The following is a 26,472-nucleotide window of genomic DNA, read 5'->3' on the forward strand; positions in this document are numbered from 1 at the left end:
TGGACAGTGACTGGACAGAGACTGGACAGAGATTGGACAGAGACTGGACAGAGACTGGACAGAGACTGGACAGAGACTGGACAGAGACTGGACAGCGACTGGACAGAGACTGGACAGAGACTGGACAGAGACTGGACAGAGACTGGACAGAGACTGGACAGAGGCAGGACAGAGACTGGACAGAGACTGGACAGAGACTGGACAGAGACTGGACAGAGGCAGGACAGAGACTGGACAGAGACTGGACAGAGACTGGATGGAGACTGGATAGAGACTGAACCGCGACTAGGTAGAGTGGTAGAGATGTCAAGCCACTGAAACACTGAAAGAGGTAGAAGACATTTTGAAAAGTGACTGACCATATTGGCTGGATTGTCCTTCACAAACAAGACTAGCATTGTCAGAATAGTTCCAACTAGTTCCTCCATTGCTTCATCATCGCCTTCATCACAACACTGGGTATATCTAAATACACATGTACACACACGTACACACACGCACGCTCGCACGCGCGCGCACACACCCGCACACACACACACACACACACACACACACACACACACACACACACACACACACACACACACACACACACACACACACACATGCAAAAACACACTCACACACACACTCACACATGCATACACACATACACACACACACACACACACACACACACACACGCATTCCGTCAGAAGAGAAGCACACACATCCACACATGCAATGGATGTACACCCACAGATTTTCTCTTATACATGTAGCAATGCTAACAAACAAGATCTAAATGCTACAGATCAAGGCGGACCAAAAAACACTAAACGGAATACATGGGAATAGGACAGCCATGGCAGCCATGACAGATACCTATGGACAGACTACACTTGGTGGGTTAACCAGTATTCACTGCATACAAGTTTTTCCTCTGTGCTGTTCTTGTTCCATTGTGTAGTTTCTCCCCCCCCCCCCACCCCTATTGCATTGACCAGTATAATGCTATAACAAAGTAAAGCAGAGTGAACCAGAGCAAGGCAGAGCAAGGCAGAGTGTGTCAGAATAGGGTAAGGCAGAGTGTGTCAGAATAGGGTAAGGCAGAGTGTGTCAGAATAGGGTAAGGCAGAGTGTGTCAGAATGGGGTAAGGCAGAGCACAGTGTGTCAGAATAGGGTAAGGCAGAGTGTGTCGGAATAGGGTAAGGCAGAGTGTGTCGGAATAGGGTAAGGCAGAGTGTGTCAGAATAGGGTAAGGCAGAGTGTGTCAGAATAGGGTAAGGCAGAGCAGAGTGTGTCAGAATGGGGTAAGACAGAGCAGAGTGTGTCAGAATAGGGTAAGGCAAAGCAGAGAGCTGAGAGCAGACAGCAGACAGCAGACAGCAGAGGCTCTACTAACTTCAAGAGTGTATTGACAACATGTCTGACTTGCAATGCCATACCCTCAGCTCCAAGCACACTCTGCACAAGGAAAACAGCAACAGCAACCGTCGGAACAATACAATCATAATATCAGCATGAAAACAATAAGAGAGAGAGAACAAGCATTCGCACCGGAGATTGGGACTACGAGATGGCGCCTTCACAGCAGTATCAGTCCTCACTCGGGGTTAGCAGGAAATTGCGGGAGGCTGTAGAGATCAGAAAGTTGGCTCCGAAGATAAACACTAACGCTGCGTGGTCATTGCTTTAATTTGCATCGCCACTCGCTTATTGTCTGATCATCATGACATTCAGCGCTGAATAATGTGTGTGTGTGGGTTTTTTTTACCTCAGCTGTAGTCCCATCCACTGATAGTCTATATTAGCGCTATTAGCTGAATTCTTATCGCGCTGCTGCTCAAACCTAGCTCTTACTGACAGGGGAATTGGCCGTGGCTTTATCAATACTTGTTCGAAAACTTGCACATCATTGTGAACCTGATGAAGTCAATTTGCCGAAATGTTGTAATAATCATTGTGAAATGAGTTGAAGTATTGCAGTGTTAATGGAAGAGAGCGTGTGGGTTCTTCTCTTAACTGGGAGAGAGAAAGAGAGTTACGAGAATTATGCATATCGGTAAGCCATAAGACCACACTGGAATGTCGTATGAGTTTAAAGCATGAGAAAGTTTTCCGGCAGGCAGTGATGTGCGTCACGAGCAGCAATCAACTACTGAACTCTCTGGTAGTGGGTACCCTGAAAGATTGCTCTACTGCACCAAAAACACCCCCACCCCTTTTCTTTTTCTTTTCTACAAAGACCACTGCAATGCCAAATATGAGCTGCAGCAGGAGAAAAGCAAACACTACATGAATCGAAGCAGTGGTTTTAAAGTTTAGAGGGAGGTCCACCGCACCAAAAAAAAACTCGCCTTATGCCAAGATAAGCCCACATGGAGCCATCCACTAAAGAGGCAATCGCGCTGGCGCTGGCGCTGGCGCTGGCGCTGGCGCTGGCGCTGGCGCTGGCGCTGGCCTGAGTCTGATCCACACAGTGACAGTCACACAGCGCTGGCTGATAGGAATCATCATGATCACCATGACGACCAACAGCACCATCAGGACCAGCAATCTTGCAAGTTGGCACACTTTGCCGGGAAAAGCTCCATTGTAATTGCTTTCCCAGCACCCAATACAAATACAAAGTGGACCATTAAGTGGGGTGCGTACTAGCAACGACGGCTATTCGGCTATCAACTTCACCTCATGCTTGTAGCAAACTGCTGGAAAATACAATGTTAGTCCACTGAAGCGCGCATACGTGCCCTAGGCCATTTCTATTGGATATTGGATTCAAAGCAAGGCTTCTGAGAAGAACAGAAGAGGGGATAGCGTGTCATCTTGGACTACTAGCATACCTTGGCGGATCGGTATTAATGCCAGCCGGATACGCTACTGTGCCGAGAGCAAACGCAGGAGTGAGGTAATCTTGGGCTGGAATTTGTGCGCACAACTTCGACGAGCAAGTCCTGTGTAAAGTTGTCACATGCTTTCTTGAAATGCAGCCAAGTCCTAGCTAGAGTCAGTCCGTAGTCATGGTAGTGGTGTCTATGCAGCCAAGTCCTAGCTAGAGTCAGTCCGTAGTCATGGTAGTGGTGTCTATGCAGCCAAGTCCTAGCTAGAGTCAGTCCGTAGTCATGGTAGTGGTGTCTATGCAGCCAAGTCCTAGCTAGAGTCAGTCCGTAGTCATGGTAGTGGTGTCTATGCAGCCAAGTCCTAGCTAGAGTCAGTCCGTAGTCATGGTAGTGGTGTCTATGCAGCCAAGTCCTAGCTAGAGTCAGTCCGTAGTCATGGTAGTGGTGTCTATGCAGCCAAGTCCTAGCTAGAGTCAGTCCGTAGTCATGGTAGTGGTGTCTATGCAGCCAAGTCCTAGCTAGAGTCAGTCCGTAGTCATGGTAGTGGTGTCTATGCAGCCAAGTCCTAGCTAGAGTCAGTCCGTAGTCATGGTAGTGGTGTCTATGCAGCCAAGTCCTAGCTAGAGTCAGTCCGTAGTCATGGTAGTGGTGTCTAGTGTTGTCAGGACAACCTACCTGGATACTTTACAGGTGACATGAAATGTAACGCTCACGACGGCCGCTAACACCCGCAATAACCCAGTGGTATTATGCAGCAGCGCCTAGCAGTGAGGGTGAGGCATTTGATCGTAAGACATAGCCTCTCACCTCCACCATTAGAAGACATGGCTAAGAAATCATGAGAAACTACATGTCTTCAATATCACTGAAATACAATATGCTGACTTTCTACAATCCACATACCTGCCATTCAGTTACATCAAGTACTGCCCACATGATCAGTGAGCGAAACACCAATGTTGCCAAACGACATTGCCATAGCAATAATGATCTAGGTTCACTCCGTGACTTCTTGGGGGAGCCATCAATGAGAAACACACCGTAGAGAAATGTGACCAGTCCTGTGTTAAACACATGCCCGCACACACGCACACATACGCACACACACACACACACACACACATACACCCCCCCCCCACACACACACACACATACACACAGATAGACAGACACCGTACACACATAATGTGCAGACAGACAGATAGAGGGACAGACAGACAGACGGACAGACAGACAGACAGACAGACAGACAAACAGACAGACAGACAAACAAACAGAAAGACAGACAGACAGACATACATACAGACAGACAGACACACACACACACATACACACGTATACACGCACACAGAGTAGTAAAGACAGATACCAGTGCTCATACAAAACTATTGTTTGTCCGCGTGGACTCAACTGGAGACATAAGCCTCAGGTTCTATTCCCAATTTGCGCAAAGATTAATTGCACCCCAAGCAGAACCATCTTGGATAGGAAACATGTGTCCTGACTTTGGATGGGCCGCCCCAGTCAAAGGCGATGGATGGGTTGAGCACGGCTCTCTAACTGAAACAAGAGGTTTTTTCATAGTGGCGAATCTGGCATATGAACAAAACGTTGAGCTCCGACGTGATCTGCAGAGACAAAGCCTGATGCAATGCATGATGTAATGTTTGATATAATGATGTAATGTTTGATATAATGACGTAATGTTTGATATAATGATGTAATGTTTGATATAATGATGTAATGTTTGATATAATGATGTAATGTTTGATATAATGATGTAATGTTTGATATAATACTGTCATGCTGTAATGCACTCACCTGCTGCATGAGTGCTCGTGAAACTTGATAACACAAGTGACAATGCTGGAGACGACGATGAATCTCTGGGCGGGGGTATATAGCACACATGCACATACAAACACATACAATGTCATTCATAGATACTTACCAGAAATGCACCCCCCTCCTCTCCTCCCCTCTCGCCTTTGGCTAGAACTCTGAACAATGCAACATGAAAAATTGGGAACATCATCACATAATAATTATGTGTCTTGTAGAACATGCAGCAGCAACATACCTGCTGCTAAAAGCACTGAACGTATGTGCTATGTTGTAGACAAGGAACACACAGCTGCACTCATTGACAGCATGATGGATAATGTCGTCGATGACATCACCACTGCACTTCTTGCCAATACGTGAGTGGAGAGAAGAACGCTGCTCGCCACTACGAAGCTGCATTGTTATGGACGGCTTGAGAAGAATTGCCTCCACACAGCTTAGTAAACCACAACCAACAATGCAGCTGTACAGCCATATCCATCACATGCCCATCATGAATACATACACACACGCACGCACGCATGCAAGCATACACACACGCACACACACATGCAAGCATGCACGCGTGCACGCACCCATGCACGAATGTAAGCACGCACGCACACACCCACACATGCAAACACACGCAAACACACGCATCAAAATGAGCACGTACAGGCACACACACACACACACACACACACACACACACACACACACACACACACACACACACACACACATATTATAACTACATTCACACATACCGTGACATAAACACACATACACACAAATGTACTACACAGGTTTAAGAGTTTGTCGCGACTCCGAGTTTCTCGCTTAGCAACTACATACACAGTACACAGTACTCAACATACACACACACACACACACACACACACACACACACACACACACACACACACACACACACACACACACACACACACACACACACACACACACACACACACACACACACACACACACACATAATAGTACTCAACACACACACATAATAGTGAACCCACCAACCAAACTGTTCTCTCCAAAGAGTGAGTAAGTTGCGTATAGAATCTACCTTTACTCCTGTAGAAGCCGATCTGAATGTGTGTGTGTGTGTGGGGGGGGGGGGGCTATTTTGCAAAACAGACTTCTCTATGAACCAACCTTCTGTAAGGCCGTCATCACACTATGTTCACTGACTCCCGTTTACGTCTACATCTACTGTGAAAAATCCAAAACTGGTGGTCGTGTCATCAGACAGGCACAGTTCTTGACACGTACATGCCATCACGTTTTGGAGAAATTTGAAAATAAAAACGCACGTACGAGGTCGCCTGGAAAAGACTGGGGGACATACGCATGTTCATCCAAAAAGTCGTATACCCCCCCCCCCCCCTCCCACGTCTACGCTTCCCGTTTCCTCTGCTCCTGTTTTTACTCCGTACATGGATCATCATGACAACCGACGAAAAACTCCCAACGCGGACGTAAACGCAGCACTTTGTACCGTAGTGTGATGACAGCCTATTTGCTGTGAACCAGAGTTCTATTTTTTTTTAAGCTAGGCTTCTATACAAAAAAGTACCCGTGTAAATTAAATACTACGTGTATCATGACTTACTTTGCAATTAGCTGACACTGCTTAACGTGATCAGGGTGTGGTGCTGTTCTATCAGCTGCTGTAGTGGCAGTGGCGGTGGCGGTGGCGGTGGGCCAGCATGCATTAAGAGCTGTGATATGCAGCATGACAAGTCTCTGTAATACATCCATAACACTAACACATTGCTTGCTGTCAATATTCCATTGATTACACAGAGTGTGTGTCTGTAGCTCAGTCAACGTGAGCAACTCACTACCAGCAGCACTACCAGCCGCACTACCAGCACCACTACCAGCACCACTACCAATGCCACCACTACCAATGCCACCACTACCAATGCCACCACTACCAATGCCACCACCGCTGCAACAGGCACTGGTAGCACGATTACCACTGCCTGCAGGGAGAGAACTGTTGCTGCTGCTGCTGCTGCTACCCAGGGCTATTGCTGTTGTTGGTGTGGCTGTTGTTGTTGATGTGGTTGCTGCTGCTGCAGTCGTAGCATGACTAGATGACTGTGAAGATTGCTGTCCATGAGCATACAGAATCACCTGCATTATCAGCAGCAGCAGCAGCAGCAGCAGCAGCAGCAGCAGCAGTAACAGTCAAACATAACATAACTGTGTAGACGCAAACGTACATTTTGAAAGTGTGCTCAGAACTGCTTCAACACAAAGCTGTACTCAGCAAGCAAGAATAGCATACTTCAATTTGTGTAGTGAGATAGAATAACAAAACCAATGAGATCATAGTACTCAACCCAGGAGGTTTTGATGCCTGTGATTGCACATTCTTATTCAGATGATGAAAGTCGTCTATTGTTATTATCAGGGTTCGTGAATTTGAGTTTTTTGGTTTGAGCGTAAACTAACAAAACACACTCTAGCTCATAGAAGTGTGGGGCATACATTGACATTTACGCATCTCGCAGATAATAAATTTCTCTGATCTATACCGTAACAGGACAATAGTAAATATGACAGTTACCTGTAGCAGCTCGGAGAAATGCTTGATAAACTTTACAAAACTGCGATCAAAGAGTATATGATCAGCAAGGTAGTTGCCTGTGCACTTCATGTGCTGATCGGTTTGCTTGGGTTGTTGATCACATGCTGTGCTCTGTACATTTCTCTGGCCACTTGCTGCGAGTGCGAAGATTTGTACCAGCATACTGGTGCAGTGCTCCATTAATCTATACACAACCATAGTAAGAGAGCGAGAGAGACAGAGAGAGAGAGAGAGAGAGAGAGAGAGAGAGAGAGAGAGAGAGAGAGAGAGAGAGAGAGAGAGAGAGAGAGAGAGAGAGAGAGAGAGAGAGAGAGAGAGAGAGAGAGAGAGAGAGAGAGAGAGAGAGAGAGAGAGAGAGAGAGAGAGAGAGAGAGAGAGAGAGAGAGAGAGAGAGAGAGAGAGAGAGAGACACACACACACACAGAGAGAGAGAGAGAGAGAGAGAGAGAGAGAGAGAGAGAGAGAGAGAGAGAGAGAGAGAGAGAGAGAGTGAGAGAGAGAGAGAGTGAGAGAGAGAGTGAGTGAGTGAGTGAGAGTGTGTGTGTGTGTGTGTGTGTGTGTGTGAGAGAGAGAGAGAGAGTATGTGTGTGTGCGAGTGAGTGAGCGAGTGAGTGAGAGTGAGAGAGTGAGAGAGAGAGAACTTGTTAGATAGATACAGTCGTCCCTCTTCAATGGAGGTGACTCAACATCCTCTTCAATCCAGCACTTTATAACCAGCATCCTCTATAAACCACCACAATGTTTAGAAACCAAAATGACCTCTTCATGTACATTGCAGCAGTAAAACAGATTATTTAATCCAGCACCCTCCCAGCAGAATTTCCGGAGCACAAATGGTGCTGGATTATGAAGGGTCCACTGTAGATAGATAAATAGAAAGATAGATAGATGGACGGACGGATGGACGGACGGACGGGCGGACGGACGGGTGGGCGGATGGACGGATGGACGGACGGACGTTTGGACGGACGTTCGGACGGACGGACGGACAGACGGACAGACAGATAGATAGAAAGATGGACAAAGTATCTCGGGTCCTGGCTAAACATAGTGCTGTACACGCAAGGTAGGGTAGAGCGTACCCCACAAAAGGTAAACAACAAAGAAAGGGAAAAAAATTCAAAATTCCTTTGTTTCGGGTACATGGAAAGGGAGGACTGAAGAAAAATTGGCTGAATGCATAAAAACACCTGAATTAACTTTGGGGTCATGCAAAATCAGTTGCAAAAGACTTTCTGCACTTACTCGAGATGTGCGACTAGCAGCTGTCCATGCTGTTCCATATACTGGCACTTGTACGAAGACATATGGAATAATAGCCGTATGGTAATGGGTAGAGTTGATGTCATCATTGCATACACCTGACTGACAACATTGTACATGTGTAGCGCAGGTATGTGCGACTGCCTCTGAAGCAAACAAAACCCAGAAATTACAAGTTGAATATACCAGTTATTGCTGTGACCATTGCAATGGTAGCTGTCTCCACAATAGCAGCAATTCCAGCAACAGTAGCAGTAGCGGCAGCAGAAACAATAATAACAGCATCAGCATCACCAGAAGCAGCACTAACATCAGCAGAAGCAGCACTAACATTAGCAGAAGCAGCACTAACATCAGCAGCAGCAGCACCAACATCAGCAGCAGCAGCACCAACATCATCAGCAGCAGCACTGACATCATCAGCAGCATCACCAACATCATCAGCAGCAGCACTAACATCATCAGCAGCAGCACTGACATCAGCAGAAGCAGCACTAACATCATCAGCAGCAGCACTGACATCATCAGCAGCAGCACTAACATCAGCAGCAGCAGCACTAACATCATCATCAGCAGCAGCAGCACTAACATCAGCAGCAGCAGCACTGACATCAGCAGAAGCATCACTAACATCATCAGCAGCACTAACATCAGCAGAAGCAGCACTAACATCATCAGTAGCATCACCAACATCATCAGCAGCACTAACATCAGCAGCAGCAGCACTGACATCATCAGCAGCAGCACTGACATCAGCAGAAGCAGCACTACCATCAGAAGCAGCACTAACATCAGCAGCAGCAGCACTAACATCAGCAGCAGCAGCACTAACATCAGCAGCAGCAGCACTAACATCAGCAGAAGCATCATTAACATCATCAGCAGCACTAACATCAGCAGAAGCAGCACTAACATCATCAGTAGCATTACCAACATCATCAGCAGCACTAACATCAGCAGCAGCAGCACTGACATCATCAGCAGCAGCACTGACATCAGCAGAAGCAGCACTGACATCAGCAGAAGCAGCACTAACATCATCAGCAGCACTGACATCAGCAGAAGCAGCACTAACATCATCAGCAGCATCACCAACATCATCAGCAGCAGCACTAACATCAGCAGCAGCAGCAGCACTGACATCAGCAGAAGCATCACCAACATCATCAGCAGCAGCAGCATCACCAACATCATCATCAGCAGCAGCATCACTAACATCAGCAGCAGCAGCAGCACTAACATTAGCAGCAGGAGCACTAACATTAGCAGCAGCAGCACTAACATCAGCAGCAGCTACAGCACTAACATTAGCAGCAGGAGCACTAACATCAGCAGCAGAAGAAGCAGCAGCAGCAGCAGCAGCTACAGCAACAGCTTGTGGAAGACTAAGACTTGCGGATCTACATGCAGGGCCCAGGTCAGTGAATTCAGTGAAACTCCATTCACCAGCCATGAGTCCACATCACTGCAGCGAAAGAAAACAAACATTTTCCTTGTGTACCTTTTCAAATGTAGCGCTGCTTGTAGCAGTGGTCGGACTTGCTGCTTCTGCTGCTGTTGTTGTTGATGATGGCACTGAAGTTGAGCTGATTAGTGAGGTCTTCATGAACCAGGACATCAAACTTATCATCTGTTTAATCTCCTTATCTCCTACACAATGTTGAACACAGCCTGTTTTGGATTGCAGTTGGCTGAGATGTGGAAAAGATTGACTTGCATTCCTTCCACAGTGATCCTCCATTAGCTTCAACCATCTGCTCAACTTGGAGCTGAGGAGAATATCAATAAGAATAGAAAACCATGACAAGCCATTGGCCACAGTTAAGAGGAGAAGTTAAGTCTAAAATCAAATATTCACCAGTTGTTGTCTTCGGGGTGCTGAGTCGAATGGTCTTGGTCCGAGGAAGCTGAGACGCTCCCTTCCTCCTATATTCCCAATCGAACTAGCGCACTTCCACCGAAACTGGGTGACTGCGCCCTACTAGATGGGGATTTGTATGCAAAATGTCACTAAAAGCGCCGTTTCGTTCTTATAAAAGCACGGATGACCGCGATTGGCCCATATGTTGTAGTCTTTTGGACGCTGAGTCGACTGGTTTTGGTCCGAGAATGCTGCGATGCAGCGTTCGTCCCGTATTCCCAATCGAGCATGGTTGAACAAGCGGTCACGTGCTCCTGCGTCCCCAAGTTACCTGGTCACCGCGCCAGCAGGCGACAACTTTCACACCAAGGTTCAACTCGAGTTCAACTCGAGTGACAGGAATGCACCCAAAATAGGCCCAACAGGCTGTAAGTTGTACCCTGCAGGCACAGTGATCAGGTGACTAGTGTCTCTCTAGTGTACGCAGAAGCACGTGACCAGTTGTTCAACCATGTTCGATTGGGAATAAGGCCCGAACACTGCATTGCAGCCTTTTCCGACCAAAACCAGTCGACTCAGCGTCCAAAAGACTACAACATATGGGCCAATCGCGGTCATCCGTGCTTTTATAAGAACGAAACGGCGCTTTTAGTGACATTTTGCATACAAATCCCCATCTAGTAGGGCGCAGTCACCCAGTTTCGGTGGAAGTGCGCCAGTTCGATTGGGAATAAAGGAGGAAGGGAGCGTCTCAGCTTCCTCGGACCAAGACCATCCGACTCAGCACCCCGAAGACTACAACAGGTGAAAATTTGATTTTAGGCTTAACTTCTCCTTTAAGTACGCTACCATCTTGTGATGTACCACTTCGAGCACTTTCTGCCCCCAGAGGGCAATACAATAAAAGCTGTACAGCTCTCGAACAAGTGTTGGCATTTCAGTAACTGGCACTGCAGTCTGAGTTCCAGCAACAAAATATCACCATAGTTACCATCATCAGCTCTCTTGGTCTTCATAATATAATTGTATAAACTGGTTCAATACGGACTAGGTGTAATGGTGGCAGGGTGACTAAGATCATTTGTAGTTGCAGTGTGCTTGAGAATATTTGCAGTGGTGGTATGTGAGATTATTCGCAGTACAAGTAGTACTATTATACCAAACACACACAAACACGCACAGTGCAAACACGCACAGTGCAAACCAGGTCAACATGCGTCCCCAAACCCCAAGTTATTGAACAACTTACTGCTGGTCATAAATGAAACATCCATTCACTTTGCCATCACTGCTATGTGGTTGCTTCATTTCCCGTACACTATGCCAGGTTAAGCAGGTTGAAAACGTAGAAAGAGACAGGGAGAGAGAGAGAGAGAGAGAGAGAGAGAGAGAGAGAGAGAGAGAGAGAGAGAGAGAGAGAGAGAGAGAGAGAGGGAGAGAGAGAGAGAGAGAGAGAGACATTTAAAAGCCATTCGATAGCTAGTATACAACATACGTGTATGGCAATGCTCATTTCTAAGCGCAACTCATACTATCATTCAAACTGTGTACGTTTCATCACAAGTTTACCACCAATATGCTGTGAAAATTGACATCGTTGTACTTCGTCACATTCTCACCATGTACTGATCTTATAAGTAATGGTACGAAAGGCCTCATCAGGTTTATGTCGCGAGCGCGATCGTATCTTTTCCGTAATTTTAAATGTGAGATCAATTTTACTGCTAGCGCCTATTTTTCTGACCTTGCCTTTTCTAGTCCATATGCTGAATGACTGTAGGCATGCTGTACAGCATGGTAAGCGCATATCAGGCATGTGCGATCTTTAGCCATATAAATTTGGCACGCACACTCCAAATCACTATTCTCTTTCAAAACACAAAGATCCGACCTCGTCTCGGTCGTGTTGTACGAGTCCAAGTTTGTGTGAAGAAAGCAAATTAGTGGCGTGAGTTTTACCAGGTAGTCGCATTGGCGATATTTATGGTGCCGAACCCTATGCTGATTTCAGTAATGGCGCAAAATTGAGACAAGGACGATTTATAGACGGTGAGCCATGGCGGAAACGGACCCGGTCAACGCCCAAGCAACTGAGACTAAACGCAAGGTTCTCCAAGCTGAAGTGAAGCTATTGCAGCAACGCTCTACCGAAGCTACCACTCTACCGTTGGTTTCTGCAATGTATTCTCTACTATGATCAAGAAAGGGAGACAAAGAGAAAAAGAAGCATGACGAGGACTACGTGGTTAAGGTGGCAGAGATAAAAACGGGATGTAATGATCAATTTGCACAACTACAAGGGTTAGCTGCTTCACAGTCTAGCACCAAAAACAGTAGTCAACTACCAGTGAAGATTATAGATCTCACAAAGATTATGGCAGAACATACGAAAACTCAGGAAGAAACAGCGAAGCTCCTAAACAAGTTTGCAATTGAGCAAGGTGCCACCAAGGGCACTCCAATGTCAAGTTCTACGAAGCTACCTGTATGAAAAAAAACCTGTGTGTTAACTTTTAATGGCAATGTTCTACCGTACCCAGAGTGTATTGATGTGTTTGATTCAACATGTTCTACCGTACCCAGAGTGTATTGATGTGTTTGATTCAACATGTTCTACCGTACCCAGAGTGTATTGATATGTTTGATTCAACATGTTCTACCGTACCCAGAGTGTATTGATATGTTTGATTCAACATGTTCTACCGTACCCAGAGTGTATTGATATGTTTGATTCAACATGTTCTACCGTACCCAGAGTGTATTGATATGTTTGATTCAACATGTTCTACCGTACCCAGAGTGTATTGATGTGTTTGATTCAACATGTTCTACCGTACCCAGAGTGTATTGATGTGTTTGATTCAACATGTTCTACCGTACCCAGAGTGTATTGATGTGTTTGATTCAACATGTTCTACCGTACCCAGAGTGTATTGATGTGTTTGATTCAACATGTTCTACCGTACCCAGAGTGTATTGATATGTTTGATTCAACATGTTCTACCGTACCCAGAGTGTATTGATGTGTTTGATTCAACATGTTCTACCGTACCCAGAGTGTATTGATGTGTTTGATTCAACATGTTCTACCGTACCCAGAGTGTATTGATATGTTTGATTCAACATGTTCTACCGTACCCAGAGTGTATTGATGTGTTTGATTTAACATGTTCTACCGTACCCAGAGTGTATTGATGTGTTTGATTCAACATGTTCTACCGTACCCAGAGTGTATTGATATGTTTGATTCAACATGTTCTACCGTACCCAGAGTGTATTGATGTGTTTGATTCAACATGTTCTACCGTACCCAGAGTGTATTGATATGTTTGATTCAACATGTTCTACCGTACCCAGAGTGTATTGATGTGTTTGATTTAACATGTTCTACCGTACCCAGAGTGTATTGATGTGTTTGATTCAACATGTTCTACCGTACCCAGAGTGTATTGATGTGTTTGATTCAACATGTTCTACCGTACCCAGAGTGTATTGATGTGTTTGATTCAACATGTTCTACCGTACCCAGAGTGTATTGATGTGTTTGATTCAACATGTTCTACCGTACCCAGAGTGTATTGATGTGTTTGATTCAACATGTTCTACCGTACCCAGAGTGTATTGATGTGTTTGATTCAACATGTTCTACCGTACCCAGAGTGTATTGATGTGTTTGATTCAACATGTTCTACCGTACCCAGAGTGTATTGATGTGTTTGATTCAACATGTTCTACCGTACCCAGAGTGTATTGATGTGTTTGATTCAACATGTTCTACCGTACCCAGAGTGTATTGATGTGTTTGATTCAACATGTTCTACCGTACCCAGAGTGTATTGATATGTTTGATTCAACATGTTCTACCGTACCCAGAGTGTATTGATGTGTTTGATTTAACATGTTCTACCGTACCCAGAGTGTATTGATGTGTTTGATTCAACATGTTCTACCGTACCCAGAGTGTATTGATGTGTTTGATTCAACATGTTCTACCGTACCCAGAGTGTATTGATGTGTTTGATTCAACATGTTCTACCGTACCCAGAGTGTATTGATGTGTTTGATTCAACATGTTCTACCGTACCCAGAGTGTATTGATGTGTTTGATTCAACATGTTCTACCGTACCCAGAGTGTATTGATGTGTTTGATTCAACATGTTCTACCGTACCCAGAGTGTATTGATGTGTTTGATTCAACATGTTCTACCGTACCCAGAGTGTATTGATGTGTTTGATTCAACATGTTCTACCGTACCCAGAGTGTATTGATATGTTTGATTCAACATGTTCTACCGTACCCAGAGTGTATTGATGTGTTTGATTCAACATGTTCTACCGTACCCAGAGTGTATTGATGTGTTTGATTCAACATGTTCTACCGTACCCAGAGTGTATTGATGTGTTTGATTCAACATGTTCTACCGTACCCAGAGTGTATTGATGTGTTTGATTCAACATGTTCTACCGTACCCAGAGTGTATTGATGTGTTTGATATGTTTGATTCAACATCCACAACAACACCAAGCTTTCAAATGTGCAGAAATTGGTATATCTCGGAAACCACCATTGGCGACAGTTTACAACTGACTTCGTCTCTTCGTGCGCTAATATGTTTCAGAATGGCAATTAATTACAGTGAAATCCGATCGGGGGAGTCAGGTTAATTTACGCCTTGCACCACTTCGCAGCCCAGTGTTGGCAGGTCCAGAGGGCTGCGCAATGCCCGGCGCTTACCCGAGTGACTCAAGCAGATTTCATTGAGCAGTACATGTACTGTTGTTTGGATTACTCACCTTCTTGTCAACTTGGCTTTCAGGCGTTTGAGACGTTTATCATGACTAACATCACGATGCTGTTGCCACAATTGATCACAGCTGTTAGGTTGTGCAAGGCAAGAAACTTTCTCATCTTCCACAATAGATCGGCTGGAGAATTCCTCCTGCGTGAAAATACGAACAATGATATTATTGTAATGACAAGGGAAATGGGGGTGGGGAGATTAAGAATGGTGCATGTGTATGTGTGTGTGTGGGGGGGGGGGGGGGGAGATCAAAGATGTTGGGAGATCAGATATGTGTTTTTTGTCTGGGTGCCACCGGGTGGGAGGGGGTCAGAGGTGTTCAATAGGCCGTCGAAGTCTGACGTCACAGCTTCTTGACAACGCGTAGTTACTTGGCCAAGTGGTGACAAACAAAAGTCGCGTCACAGCTTCTTGACAACGCGTAGTTACTTGGCCAAGTGGTGACAAACAAAAGTCGCGTCACCTGCACTTGTCGTGTGTCCAGTGCCAGCAGCATGCAGTGAACACAGCTACAGCATGATTTTGACTGAGGAGCACGCGAGCGAGATTATTTATTTCAAATAAACTGTTACTTGTCGCCGAGCTTGTAGTTTTCGCTTTATAGAGAAAGAGAAGCCGCAGCTCATTTTTTCCTTGGCCACTGCTGTGCCTGTACTGTCGTTCGGCTTTACATGTAGTCGCCGGCCAAGAAGCGATGATGGGTGTCTCTGTTATTTCTATCGCCGCGACTGCTGATTTCCCAGTGTAGTTCCGAGACCAACCAACTCTGGGCTCGTTTCCTTGTCCAGTGGCAAGCGAAAATCAGAACTCCTATCTCTCAGGTGCTGGTGACCACTCAGCAGGAAAACACTGCACAATGGCTTGAGGGCAAAGGAGAAACTTCTTGAAGTAAAACAAAATTTGAACTCGCGATCTTGCACCAGCTCGCCCCAGTCAAAGTGATGCTGTGACCATTGGAAACACGACAAGCGCAGGTGACGCGACTTTGTTTGTCACAACTTGGCCTCGTAACTACGAATTTTCAGGCAGCGTAACATAGGCACTTTGACAGCCTATGGGAAGGAATCAGAGATGTTTTTTGGCGGGGGGGGGGGGGGGATCATAGATATTTGGGGGAGAGGATAAGAGATGTTCAGTGTGTGTGTGTGGGGGGGGGGGGATCAGAGATGTTCGGTGTGTGCGGGGGAGGGGGGAGGGGGATCAGAGATGTTGGGGGGGGGGGGGGGGGGGATCAGAGATATTTGGTGAGAGAAGGGGGGGGGATCAGAGATGTTCGGGGAGGGGGGAGGGGAGATCAGAAGGAAGTGCCATACTGCTGACTACTGTCGTGGACATGGAAATCCGGTCGAATGACCGCGGCCGGCGCCCTCAGTGCATACAGAACGTTGCATGCACAGTGCACATGTTGATCGCATGCGAACGCATGGCTGCATGGCCAGTGCACTGGGGCCGCTTGACCTCTGACTGGATTTCCATGTCCACGACAGGACATGTACATGTTTGAGAATAATACACATGTAGGTTTGCAGCGTACGGCAAACCGTAGTTATCGCGGACAACCGAGCAGCAGGCAAAAGCCACGCGCGTGGCTAGGCGCGCAACAATGGGGGTGTCTGGCATGCAATGGCAGGCAACCGTACTAGTAGAAAGCCCAGGTTGCACCAGGAGCACTAGTACGCCCACAGGCGAGACTACCCCATATTTGCATGAAGGTTGTAGCGCTAGTAGTATTAATGCAAGGATTACGGCAGACAGGGCGCGGGCATGGCGCCCAGTCTCTATATTAGGAAGCAGGTCCTTTCGTGGCACGAAAGGGCTCCAGCCGCGGCGCGCGTACTAAGTCTCAGCCAACGCATAGTAGTATTAGTACTAACCGAGCATGCAAGATAAAACTGCAACAAGGCGGTACGGGGTAAGGACTAGTACAGTGCCAGGCAGAGACAGGCGGTATGGCGGAGAAATGCATATCACGTATGGAAAAGGCGAAGTCCCCGGGGGCTATCGGACCCACGATAACAGACACCACCATGCTTATATGGAAAATAAGGCGCGAGAGCTCACTAGGTAAGGTGGGCCGCGGGCAGGAAGACAGAAAAGAGAGGCCCAGCACGGGCCGTATAAGCGCGTGGCATACGCAAATGGTGTAAGACGTACTCACGAAGGCCACCACGCGAGAATGCGGCAGCATGGCCTGTGTACGAGAGTACGATGCCGGGGCAACGCAGGGCGGACCAAGCTGTGGAGTGTGGTGGTGCTACACAGCCTACAGGCACGAGGCACCTCAGCAGTTGGAGGTGGCGATCGCAGTGTCAGCATCAGTTCTGGCAGCTAGCAGCAGCAGATGGGCTTGATTTTTTTTTTTTTTCAATACTATCAACGAGGAGCAGCAGGCAACCCTCATTTCACAATGGTGATTGCATAATCACATGGCAAAACAACAAAAATGCAACCCCTTTCTACAGTGCTATGATGTGTGTGTCTCGGGGGGAGGGGCGATAAATGATGTTACGGATAAGGGCAGGTAACAAGGCGGAGGGCATACTGTGCTGAGACCAGTGTTCCTGACTGCAACCTTCAACCGGTTGGTACAGTCCTGGTTTGGGGACCATCTGAGCCGTATGGACTACATGCTTTCATCCTCAAACATTTTAACTATCAAGCAAGGGTTGCATATACCATACGCGTACATGTGCGCTTACATGTACAATGGGAAATGACACAGATAAATGAGTGTGTGAGTGTGTGAGTGTGTGAGTGTGTGAGTGTGTGAGTGAGTGAGTGTGTGAGTGTGTGAGTGAGTGAGTGTGTGAGTGGGTGAGTGTGTGAGCGTGTGAGCGTGTGAGTGTGTGAGTGTGTGTGTGTGTATGTGTGTGTGTGTGTGTGTGTGTGTGTGTGTGTGTGTGTGTGTATGAGTGTGTGAGTGTGTGAGTGTGTGTGTGTGTGAGTGTGTGTGTATGTATGTGTGTGTGTGTGTCCTTAGAAAGCAAAGACAAGCAACACATAAGTAACAGAGACAAAGCCCCTTCTCGGTAACAGAGACAAAGCCCCATCTCGGAAGAAGGGACAAAGCCCTATCTTGGTAACAGAGACAAAACCCCTTCTCGGTAACAGAGACAAAGCCCCATCTCGGAAGAAGGGACAAAGCCCTATCTTGGTAACAGAGACAAAGCCCCATCTCGGAAGAAGGGACAAACCTCCATCTTGGTAGCAGGGACAAAGCCCCATCTCAGTAACAGGGACAAAGCCCCATCTAGGTAGTAGGGACAAATCCCCGTCTCGGTAACAGGGACAAAGCCCCATCTCGGTAACAGGGACAAAGCCCCATCTAGGTAACCGAGACAAAGCCCCATCTAGGTAGTAGGGACAAAGCCTCGTCTCGGTAACAGGGACAAAGCCCCTTCTCGGTAACCGAGACAAAGCCCCATCTCGGAAGAAGGGACAAAGCCCCATCTTGGTAGCAGGGACAAAGCCCATCTCAGGAACAGGGACAAAGCCCCATCTAGGTAACAGGGACAAAGCCCCATCTAGGTAGTAGGGACAAAGCCTCATTTCGGTAACAGGGACAAAGCCCCATCTAGGTAACCGAGACAAAGCCCCATTTAGGTAGTAGGGACAAAGCCCCATCTTGGTAGCAGGGACAAAGCCTCATCTCGGTAACAGGGACAAAGCCCCTTCTCGGTAACCGAGACAAAGCCCCATCTCGGAAGAAGGGACAAAGCCCCATCTTGGTAGCAGGGACAAAGCCCATCTCAGGAACAGGGACAAAGCCCTATCTTGGTAACAGAGACAAAGCCCCATCTCGGAAGAAGGGACAAACCTCCATCTTGGTAGCAGGGACAAAGCCCCATCTCAGTAACAGGGACAAAGCCCCATCTCGGAAGAAGGGACAAAGCCCCATCTCGGTAACAGGGACAAAGCCCCATCTCGGTAACAGGGACAAAGCCCCATCTAGGTAGTAGGGACAAAGCCCCATATTGGTAGCAGGGACAAAGCCCCATCTCGGTAACAGGGACAAAGCCCCATCTAGGTAACAGGGACAAAGCTCCATCTAGGTAGTAGGGACAAAGCCCCATATTGGTAGCAGGGACAAAGCCCCATCTCGGTAACAGGGACAAAGCCTCTATTGGTAACAGGGGCAAAGCCCCATCTCGGTAACAGGGACAAAGCAACACCCGAGTATCAGGGCTAAACTCACTGACCATGTCCTCCAAAGGTACATTGGCTTCTTGCATTGCAAGCTGTACTTGATGGATATGACGAGGACCTTGCAAGTGACTGTACAGATAAACTTCTGACGTAATCTGTCAGGGAAAATGTGAAATATGAACGGAAGCAACACAAAAGCAAAATTCATATGCGACTTAGACCACCTGGTGGTGAAAATTAGCTGATGTCATCAGTACCTAAGAAAGGTATCAATCTGTCAGTGCCACTACTTTTTCAATAAACCTGAATATGTTGATGTCTATTCTGATGAATGTTTTTCTATTGTGTCACGTGGCTGTTGTGATTTTCATTTGAAATTGCAAGAATCTGTGTATAGTCACAACATCAGTCGAACCTCTACGAGCAGAGGCAGAATATTGTCCACTGCATTCGTTCAAGTCACACCTTGCTCCTCTTCGTAGTGTGTGAATCTATACGAGTGTGCTGTGTGTTTTCGCTTGGCCACATGCTGTTCTTTGCACCCTTTCGCTGGCTTCCGCCCTGCTGCTGCTGCTGCCACCTGTAGTACCTACATGTAGATTGTCTGGGCCTGGGCATGAGGTGCTTCTTTCATTCCTCTCATATCATCTAGCAGATATAGTCACTGATCCGGGCTTCACATTGGAAAACATGGATCATTATTGACAGAAAGAACTTACGTGCACCTGGCATAAGCTACAGCGCTTGACAATAGCATACGGCTGACAATTCAATGGCTCATGAAAACTGTGACGCTGTCTAGATCCGCTCTGAATAGTGGTGGCACGGCAATAAGAGAACAGTAGGGCACAAGTCAGGCAGTGACCATTACAAGTTACCAGTCAAGGAGCAAAGTGCAACTGAAGAGACATGCTGAAAACAATGACGGTGTCAAATTATGAAACAACTCATCAACTTTCAATCGTCACCTGTCTCGTGAGAACGTCCCACCTTGATTTTATAACCAGGGAAAGGAAATTGTATGGCAGAGTGCAACTGTTAGTTTGGCGTGAGAACCTTAGTGTACTTAGGTCACACTTAGCAGGTTTTTGTGTGGATCTCGTGCCCGCTCCAAGGTGAATTGAGTACGAATTGACTGCACAATGTGCAATGTGTGTACAAGGTTCGTGTCGTATGACCTATAGATAGGACACCGTTTCCACAATACGACCATGAAAGGATGAGATGGTGATTCGCTCTCAGGGTACTTTACGGTACAAAATTTTGACGCTGCAAAATTTCAGCATTACACGATTTTCGCCATTTCGGCAGCGATACACTTTCGGCACAGGCTTAATACTAGTACATCAGCAAAACCAATGTGAAAAATTTCATCGGCGTTTTTAATTTGGCGTTTTGAGTCTCGGTGCCGAATATAGCTGAAATTAAAGAGCTGTCGAAATTTTGCATATTTACAGTCAACAGAACTACAGTACTGGACAAAGAAAAAAATCCATCCTCATGAAATCCATCCTCGTGAAATCCAACCTCCTAAATAAAATAGCGCCGGGCACTACGCAGCCCTCGCACTACACATACTGATCTGTGCACTCGAACACGACGTTACTTTATTCATGAGGTTGGATTTCATGAGGTTGGATTTCTCTGGCCAGCACTGTACTTGCACAGAGCTGCGTACAGAGAAGAAGAGGTTGGTGCGACTTCGGCGATACTTGGGGAATTATGCGTTGCTCCCTACGTGGGAGTTTGAGCTACTCCTTCCGACTTGAATTCTCACTTGACTGACTCACGACTGCCATCCGGAGCACACAAGATGTCCATCGAACCTTCCACTCGGCAAACCTGCAAGAAAGCACCACTCCCTGCTCAATACACAGTGTTTCGGGGAATTCACCCCTCTTCAGTTGAGCTTGAGTAGGCTGAGGAAGATTGTGCCTGAAGAGCACCACTTATGTAGTGCTCTCCACCCACAAACATCACCAGGTATACAAACTTACAGAGACACTCCGTTTCCAGCGCGACAAACACCTCGTGAACACCAGATAGCAGCGTGAGTCAGTGACGCTCATGGAGGTACTCAACAAACGCTGAGGACCGCAGGCCATTCCCAACTTTGTTGCCTCCAAACCATCTAATTCGCAAGCCTTCGCCGGGGACAACAGTGTGAGGAGTCTTCATATTGTTGTCCCCGGCTTCCATAAATTTAATAAAGGTATGAAAACCCTCAGCAAATGTGGCATGAAGACGCTTACCGTTTTGCGATTGTGGAGCTGTTCTTTATGACGTTGCTTGGATTCGGTTTGCTATAACAATCAATGCATCACAGCACAGCAGGCCATGAAGTTGAAAAATCTGCACATACATTCTATAAGCACAATTTGCACACATGTTATCCACACTGCAATGTCACAGTTCTGTACGTACGCACACCCATATTGCCTTGGCTGCAATAGCACTTGGCATACAAGACATGAAATTACAATAAAATGTACTACACATAGTAGAAAAGGCTAGCGACTACCTGCTGAACGTGACCAGCGACTACTTGCTGAACGTGACCAGCGACTACCTGCTGAACGTGACCAGCGACCGCCTTTTCTTGTCCCAAGATTGATTTTTGACCCGTAACTAGCGACCACGATGTAGAAAATCAAAGGTTGTTCGAAGCTCCTCCTTTGAAATTTTGATGATTTTCCATGGTCCTGAATGGACTCTTTCGATACTACAGCTGAACAAATGAAAGCAGGCTCATTTTGACTGTGGGCTGCACTGCACCTGTCATAGTTTCAAGTGCTGTCATAAGCAAACATGATGGTAAACGTCTGGGAGAGCGTATCGAACCTTCTCTTTGATCGATGTTACTGCTCAAAGGAGAAGTGGCATTAGCTCCATTTTGACATGCATATCCAGTGCTGTCAAACTGTCCGATTTTTGAAGGCTCTTCCGAAAACCGGTCCGAAAAGGAAACGTCTGAAAAGCAGCCAAAAATGTCAGAGATCAGTATTTTCCCATGCAGAAGTCCTGTATTTTCACTTTTCAGCACAACTCAAGGCAGCACAAATCACTGTAAGATGTGTGAGTGTACATGTGCTTATAAAAAGGCTAGCGCTTGGCTGTGGAAGTACAAAGTAACATGCCTGGATGGCATGTAGAGTCCACACTGTACAGTGTGTGACCACACTCATGCATTACAAAATTCATGACAACTTCGGGGTGCCATATCGGTTACCATCACAACGAAGCGAATTTTCATGGTATTTTGGGCGATATTTTGCGATATGTTTTACTTATGGTGAAAAAGGAGGCGGACAAAATGTTACGAGTTATGATTAACTTTGCACACGTGATGAGCCGTCATGACCTATACGGAGAAACGTATGTCGGGTGGAACTATTTGTTATTGTACATAACAAGTCCATCATACTTACATGATAGTGGATGTCAGTAGGATGTTGACGTTTCGGTTTGTCACAATTCGTCTCCGCTTGGCTCCCCCTTTCTATGTCTATTACATAAACTTCAGCCTCCCAAGTTGAGTGGTCTGTTGCTTTACGTCGTCGAGTTGTAGTAAGGCCGGTATGTCCAATAGTCTTACTAGTTCCGTCATCATCCAGTAACTTTCGGCATTCTTTGTGGGGCGTAGCTTGTGCTCTTCTTCGTTGCGCTTTCCTTCCCCTCTTGGACCTTTCCGAACCTGAGCCTTCCAAGTTGGAAGGTTGTTGGTTTGCGCCTTGGAGAAGTGTTGGAGCTAGGTGTCAAGTCGCCGAATGTCTCAGTACTCCTTGTCAGTTTTGTGCCATTTTGTTGCACTCGCTGACTGTATAAGGGACCATCGCAAAAGTTCGCAGAAGCCCCTGAAACGAAGAGCATACGTTTGGGGGAGAGGGAGTCGGTGTCGAAAATCGCAAACCGGGCTTCAATTCAAAAAAGTATTGACGACATGTAGGAGCTGATATAGATTAGCATGCCATCACAGCCGGCGTAGATCGCTTGTCAGGCCGCGTAGTCCATTCATGCAACTGCGCGTGTCGCGTAGCTGGCTGCCTGTACACTGTGTGTAGTCTAGTACCAAGAGTCCATAAAACGCGTGGTTTATGGACTCTTGCTAGTACTAGTACTAGCAGGGGTTCATAGGGTTTATGAACCCCTGCTGTGTAGTATATTATAATAATTATTATGTGTGAGCATCCAAGTGAAATAATGAAGCCCATATTGTGACTGTCGTTTCGTTTGAGGGGGGAGGGAGGGGGTCAGGCCCGAAACTAACGGTCTTCGTTTCGGGGGCTTCTGCGAACTTTTGCGATGGTCCCTAAGATCTGGTTACATTGGTGGACAGTTAGTCATAGCTCGTTACATTTTATCCTTCTCCTTTTTCACCATATTTTTTACTAGTAACTTTTACATGTACCGGTATGTCCTTTTCTATTTTAATATTTTGAATTCTCTGGAAAAAAATTCTGAGGAGAAAAAATTGCACCATGTGGCCAGCCTTGGGGAATTGGCGGTGAAGGGTGTCTGGTTTTGGGCGAAAAATATTTGGTAGCACTGCACATCATAGAAGGGGATCCATGTATGGTAATGTGGTGACAAACTAAAGATCACCTGCCACTAAAGATCACCTGCCACTAAAGACCACTTTTTCTGGCCCCAAGGAGTGGTCGTTAGTTCCAGGTTTTACTGTGTGTTAGACATGGCAACTAACACACACCCACAACGACGACGACGACAACAAAAACAACAACGTCCTTCTACTCCTACCTTCGTAGCAATTCTCAGCACCAGGTCTTCAGCCATGACTTTCCTAGCAGATTCATGAGCAGCAATTCTTCTCTTTCGTTCTCTGTAGATTACAAACACATGCATAGATGTGTACACACATGTACACACACACACACACGCACGCACGCACGCACGCACGCACACACACATACACACACACACATGCACACACACACACACACACACACTTACACACACACACACACACACACACACACACACACACACACACATACACACACACACACATGTACTTGTTGCTCACTGCCAAAACTGGTGACGTGGGTCTCCCCGGGAGAGAGGAGAGAGACTCAAAGGAATCTTGGAAAGATGACTCAATTGGCTAATGAACCGCCCAACGGCCGACACCCCCTGAAATCCCCAAAACTCTGGGTGGACTTGATGATGATCCCACTTATGGGCTCACCACACCTCAGTAAGTGGGTGAGGACAAGGTGCAGAAAAAGGATTGACGGCATCAGGGTATCCGTCCTGGGATCCAACTGTAGTTACCCCTGCCCCCAGTGACAGTAATACTTGCTACTAGTGTGGGTGGCTAAATCAGAGTGGATCTGATAAGCTTCACTAGCACCATTGATTACACAAGAGTTAATCTATGGTTGATAAATATGGTGGTAAAGACACACCTGGCAATATGGCGGTAAACATACGCCTGCCCACACACGCTCTCTAGGCTGCAAAGTTCTGGCACAGAGCTCTCCTTCTCACCACAACCACCATCAGTTCGCGCCTGGCGCCTGGTCGATGCATGGCTGGCGGTATCCGGCATAACAGGCTGGTACATCAAGTAGCGCATGGTGAGAAGGAGAGCTCTGTGCCAGAACTTTGCAGCCTAGAGAGCGTGTGTGGGCAGGCGTGTGTTTACCGCCATATTGCCAGGTGTGTCTTTACCACCATATTTATCAACCATAAGAGTTAATCTAGCCAGAAATAGTCCATGGTTAACAGGTATGTATACTTTAAATAGAAAGTATATGAACCCTGGAACCAACAAAGGTGGCAGGTACAACATCACACCTTCAAGCAGGCGAGCCCGTTGGCACCAGACCCAACACCATCAGGCATAAGTGTACCCACCAACCGAAGTAGCTGGCCACACGCACATACACACACACACCCATGTGTGCGCATATGTGCGCTCGCTTGCTTGCACACACACACACGAACACACACACACACACACACACACACATATTATACACACATGTGTGCATGCAGCCATGTGCACATGTGCACACATGTACACACACATACACACCTTGCTTTCTCTCTGGCACTTTCTTCGCGCGCTTTCTCGATGGCTAAGCGATTTCGCTTTGATTTTTCTTCCTAGCAAAACAAGTTACAGAACAACACAATCAGTTATGTACTCATGTACTCCAGTGAATAATGGGTAATGTGAAATTATCCAGTCATACACAACACATGATGAACAACAGTTAATTAGAGGTAAATGATGTACACTTCAACTAGTTCATCATATTCCTTCTTGCTGACCACACATCACTACAGCGAAAAGCATCAATACATGCACTTAACTAATTCTGTAACTAAGAGAGTGTGCTAGCACACCTAACTGTCAACTAACTATATGACTTGTACTAGAATTAGTTTACTGGGTACAGTGAATGTACGCAGCAATCACACTTTAAAACTTTGAAGCAGTACACCGACACCATAACCATACACAGACACCATAACCATACACAGACACCATAACCATACACAGACACCATAACCGTACACAGACACCATAACCGTACACAGACACCATAACCATACACAGACACCATAACCGTACACAGACACCATAACCGTACACAGACACCATAACCGTACACAGACACCATAACCGTACACAGAATGTGGTTACTGTGATCGTAACCGGGTTTGACAACATGATGGCACTGATGGTAATGTTCTCCAGGACTGCAGCAGTAGCAGCAGCAACAACTGTACTATGTCCATCTACATAATGTATAGTAAAGATGCAAATGGGACTAGCAAAACACACAGGCCTAGCACGATGCACCGGTCTTCCAAGATCCGCAGAGCCTCCTCATAAATACTGGTGTCTGGAAAGGTACACAACCAAGCATGTATACACACACGTGTTGTCCGCGATCTCTACGAGGTCGGTCCCCTTTCGGAGCATGTGTTGTGTGTGGCGCTGTATCCGCGCGGGCGACGTGCGGAGCGCGTGCAGACTGCGCTGCAGAGCGCATGGGCGCTACTATAATGTTGTACGCATTCTTTTCGTCTTCGCCATCTTCTTGAGTCTTTCATTGAAGAAAAACAAATGATCTGTCCTCAGGCTTTGTGTTTGGTATACGTGGGA

At 46.6% G+C, this 26,472-nt stretch overlaps 1 protein-coding gene and 1 long non-coding RNA gene across 2 annotated transcripts in view; one reads left to right on the top strand and one right to left on the bottom strand.

Annotated features, from left to right (window-relative positions):
- LOC135825743 (uncharacterized) overlaps positions 1–26,472 on the bottom strand; it is a 70,070-nt gene that overhangs the window by 7,618 nt on the left and 35,980 nt on the right. Inside the window, exons 11-26 of the mRNA XM_065338364.1 lie at positions 25,393–25,463; positions 24,093–24,174; positions 21,587–21,637; positions 20,054–20,143; positions 19,388–19,489; positions 15,181–15,326; positions 11,635–11,703; positions 10,026–10,293; positions 8,507–8,670; positions 7,241–7,445; positions 6,275–6,804; positions 4,904–5,131; positions 4,645–4,709; positions 3,727–3,884; positions 1,386–1,447; positions 360–465 (exon numbers count right to left, since the gene is read on the bottom strand). Of these exons, the coding sequence (XP_065194436.1) occupies positions 360–465; positions 1,386–1,447; positions 3,727–3,884; positions 4,645–4,709; positions 4,904–5,131; positions 6,275–6,804; positions 7,241–7,445; positions 8,507–8,670; positions 10,026–10,293; positions 11,635–11,703; positions 15,181–15,326; positions 19,388–19,489; positions 20,054–20,143; positions 21,587–21,637; positions 24,093–24,174; positions 25,393–25,463 (2,397 nt within the window). The remainder of the gene's footprint in view (positions 1–359; positions 466–1,385; positions 1,448–3,726; positions 3,885–4,644; positions 4,710–4,903; positions 5,132–6,274; positions 6,805–7,240; positions 7,446–8,506; positions 8,671–10,025; positions 10,294–11,634; positions 11,704–15,180; positions 15,327–19,387; positions 19,490–20,053; positions 20,144–21,586; positions 21,638–24,092; positions 24,175–25,392; positions 25,464–26,472) is intronic.
- LOC135825745 (uncharacterized) lies at positions 3,024–3,420 on the top strand. Its single transcript, XR_010555125.1, has 3 exons — positions 3,024–3,063; positions 3,280–3,318; positions 3,382–3,420. It is a non-coding gene; the product is annotated as an uncharacterized LOC135825745 (long non-coding RNA).

This window comes from Sycon ciliatum, chromosome 10, assembly GCF_964019385.1.
Source record: "Sycon ciliatum chromosome 10, ocSycCili1.1, whole genome shotgun sequence".
Lineage (NCBI taxonomy): Eukaryota > Metazoa > Porifera > Calcarea > Leucosolenida > Sycettidae > Sycon > Sycon ciliatum.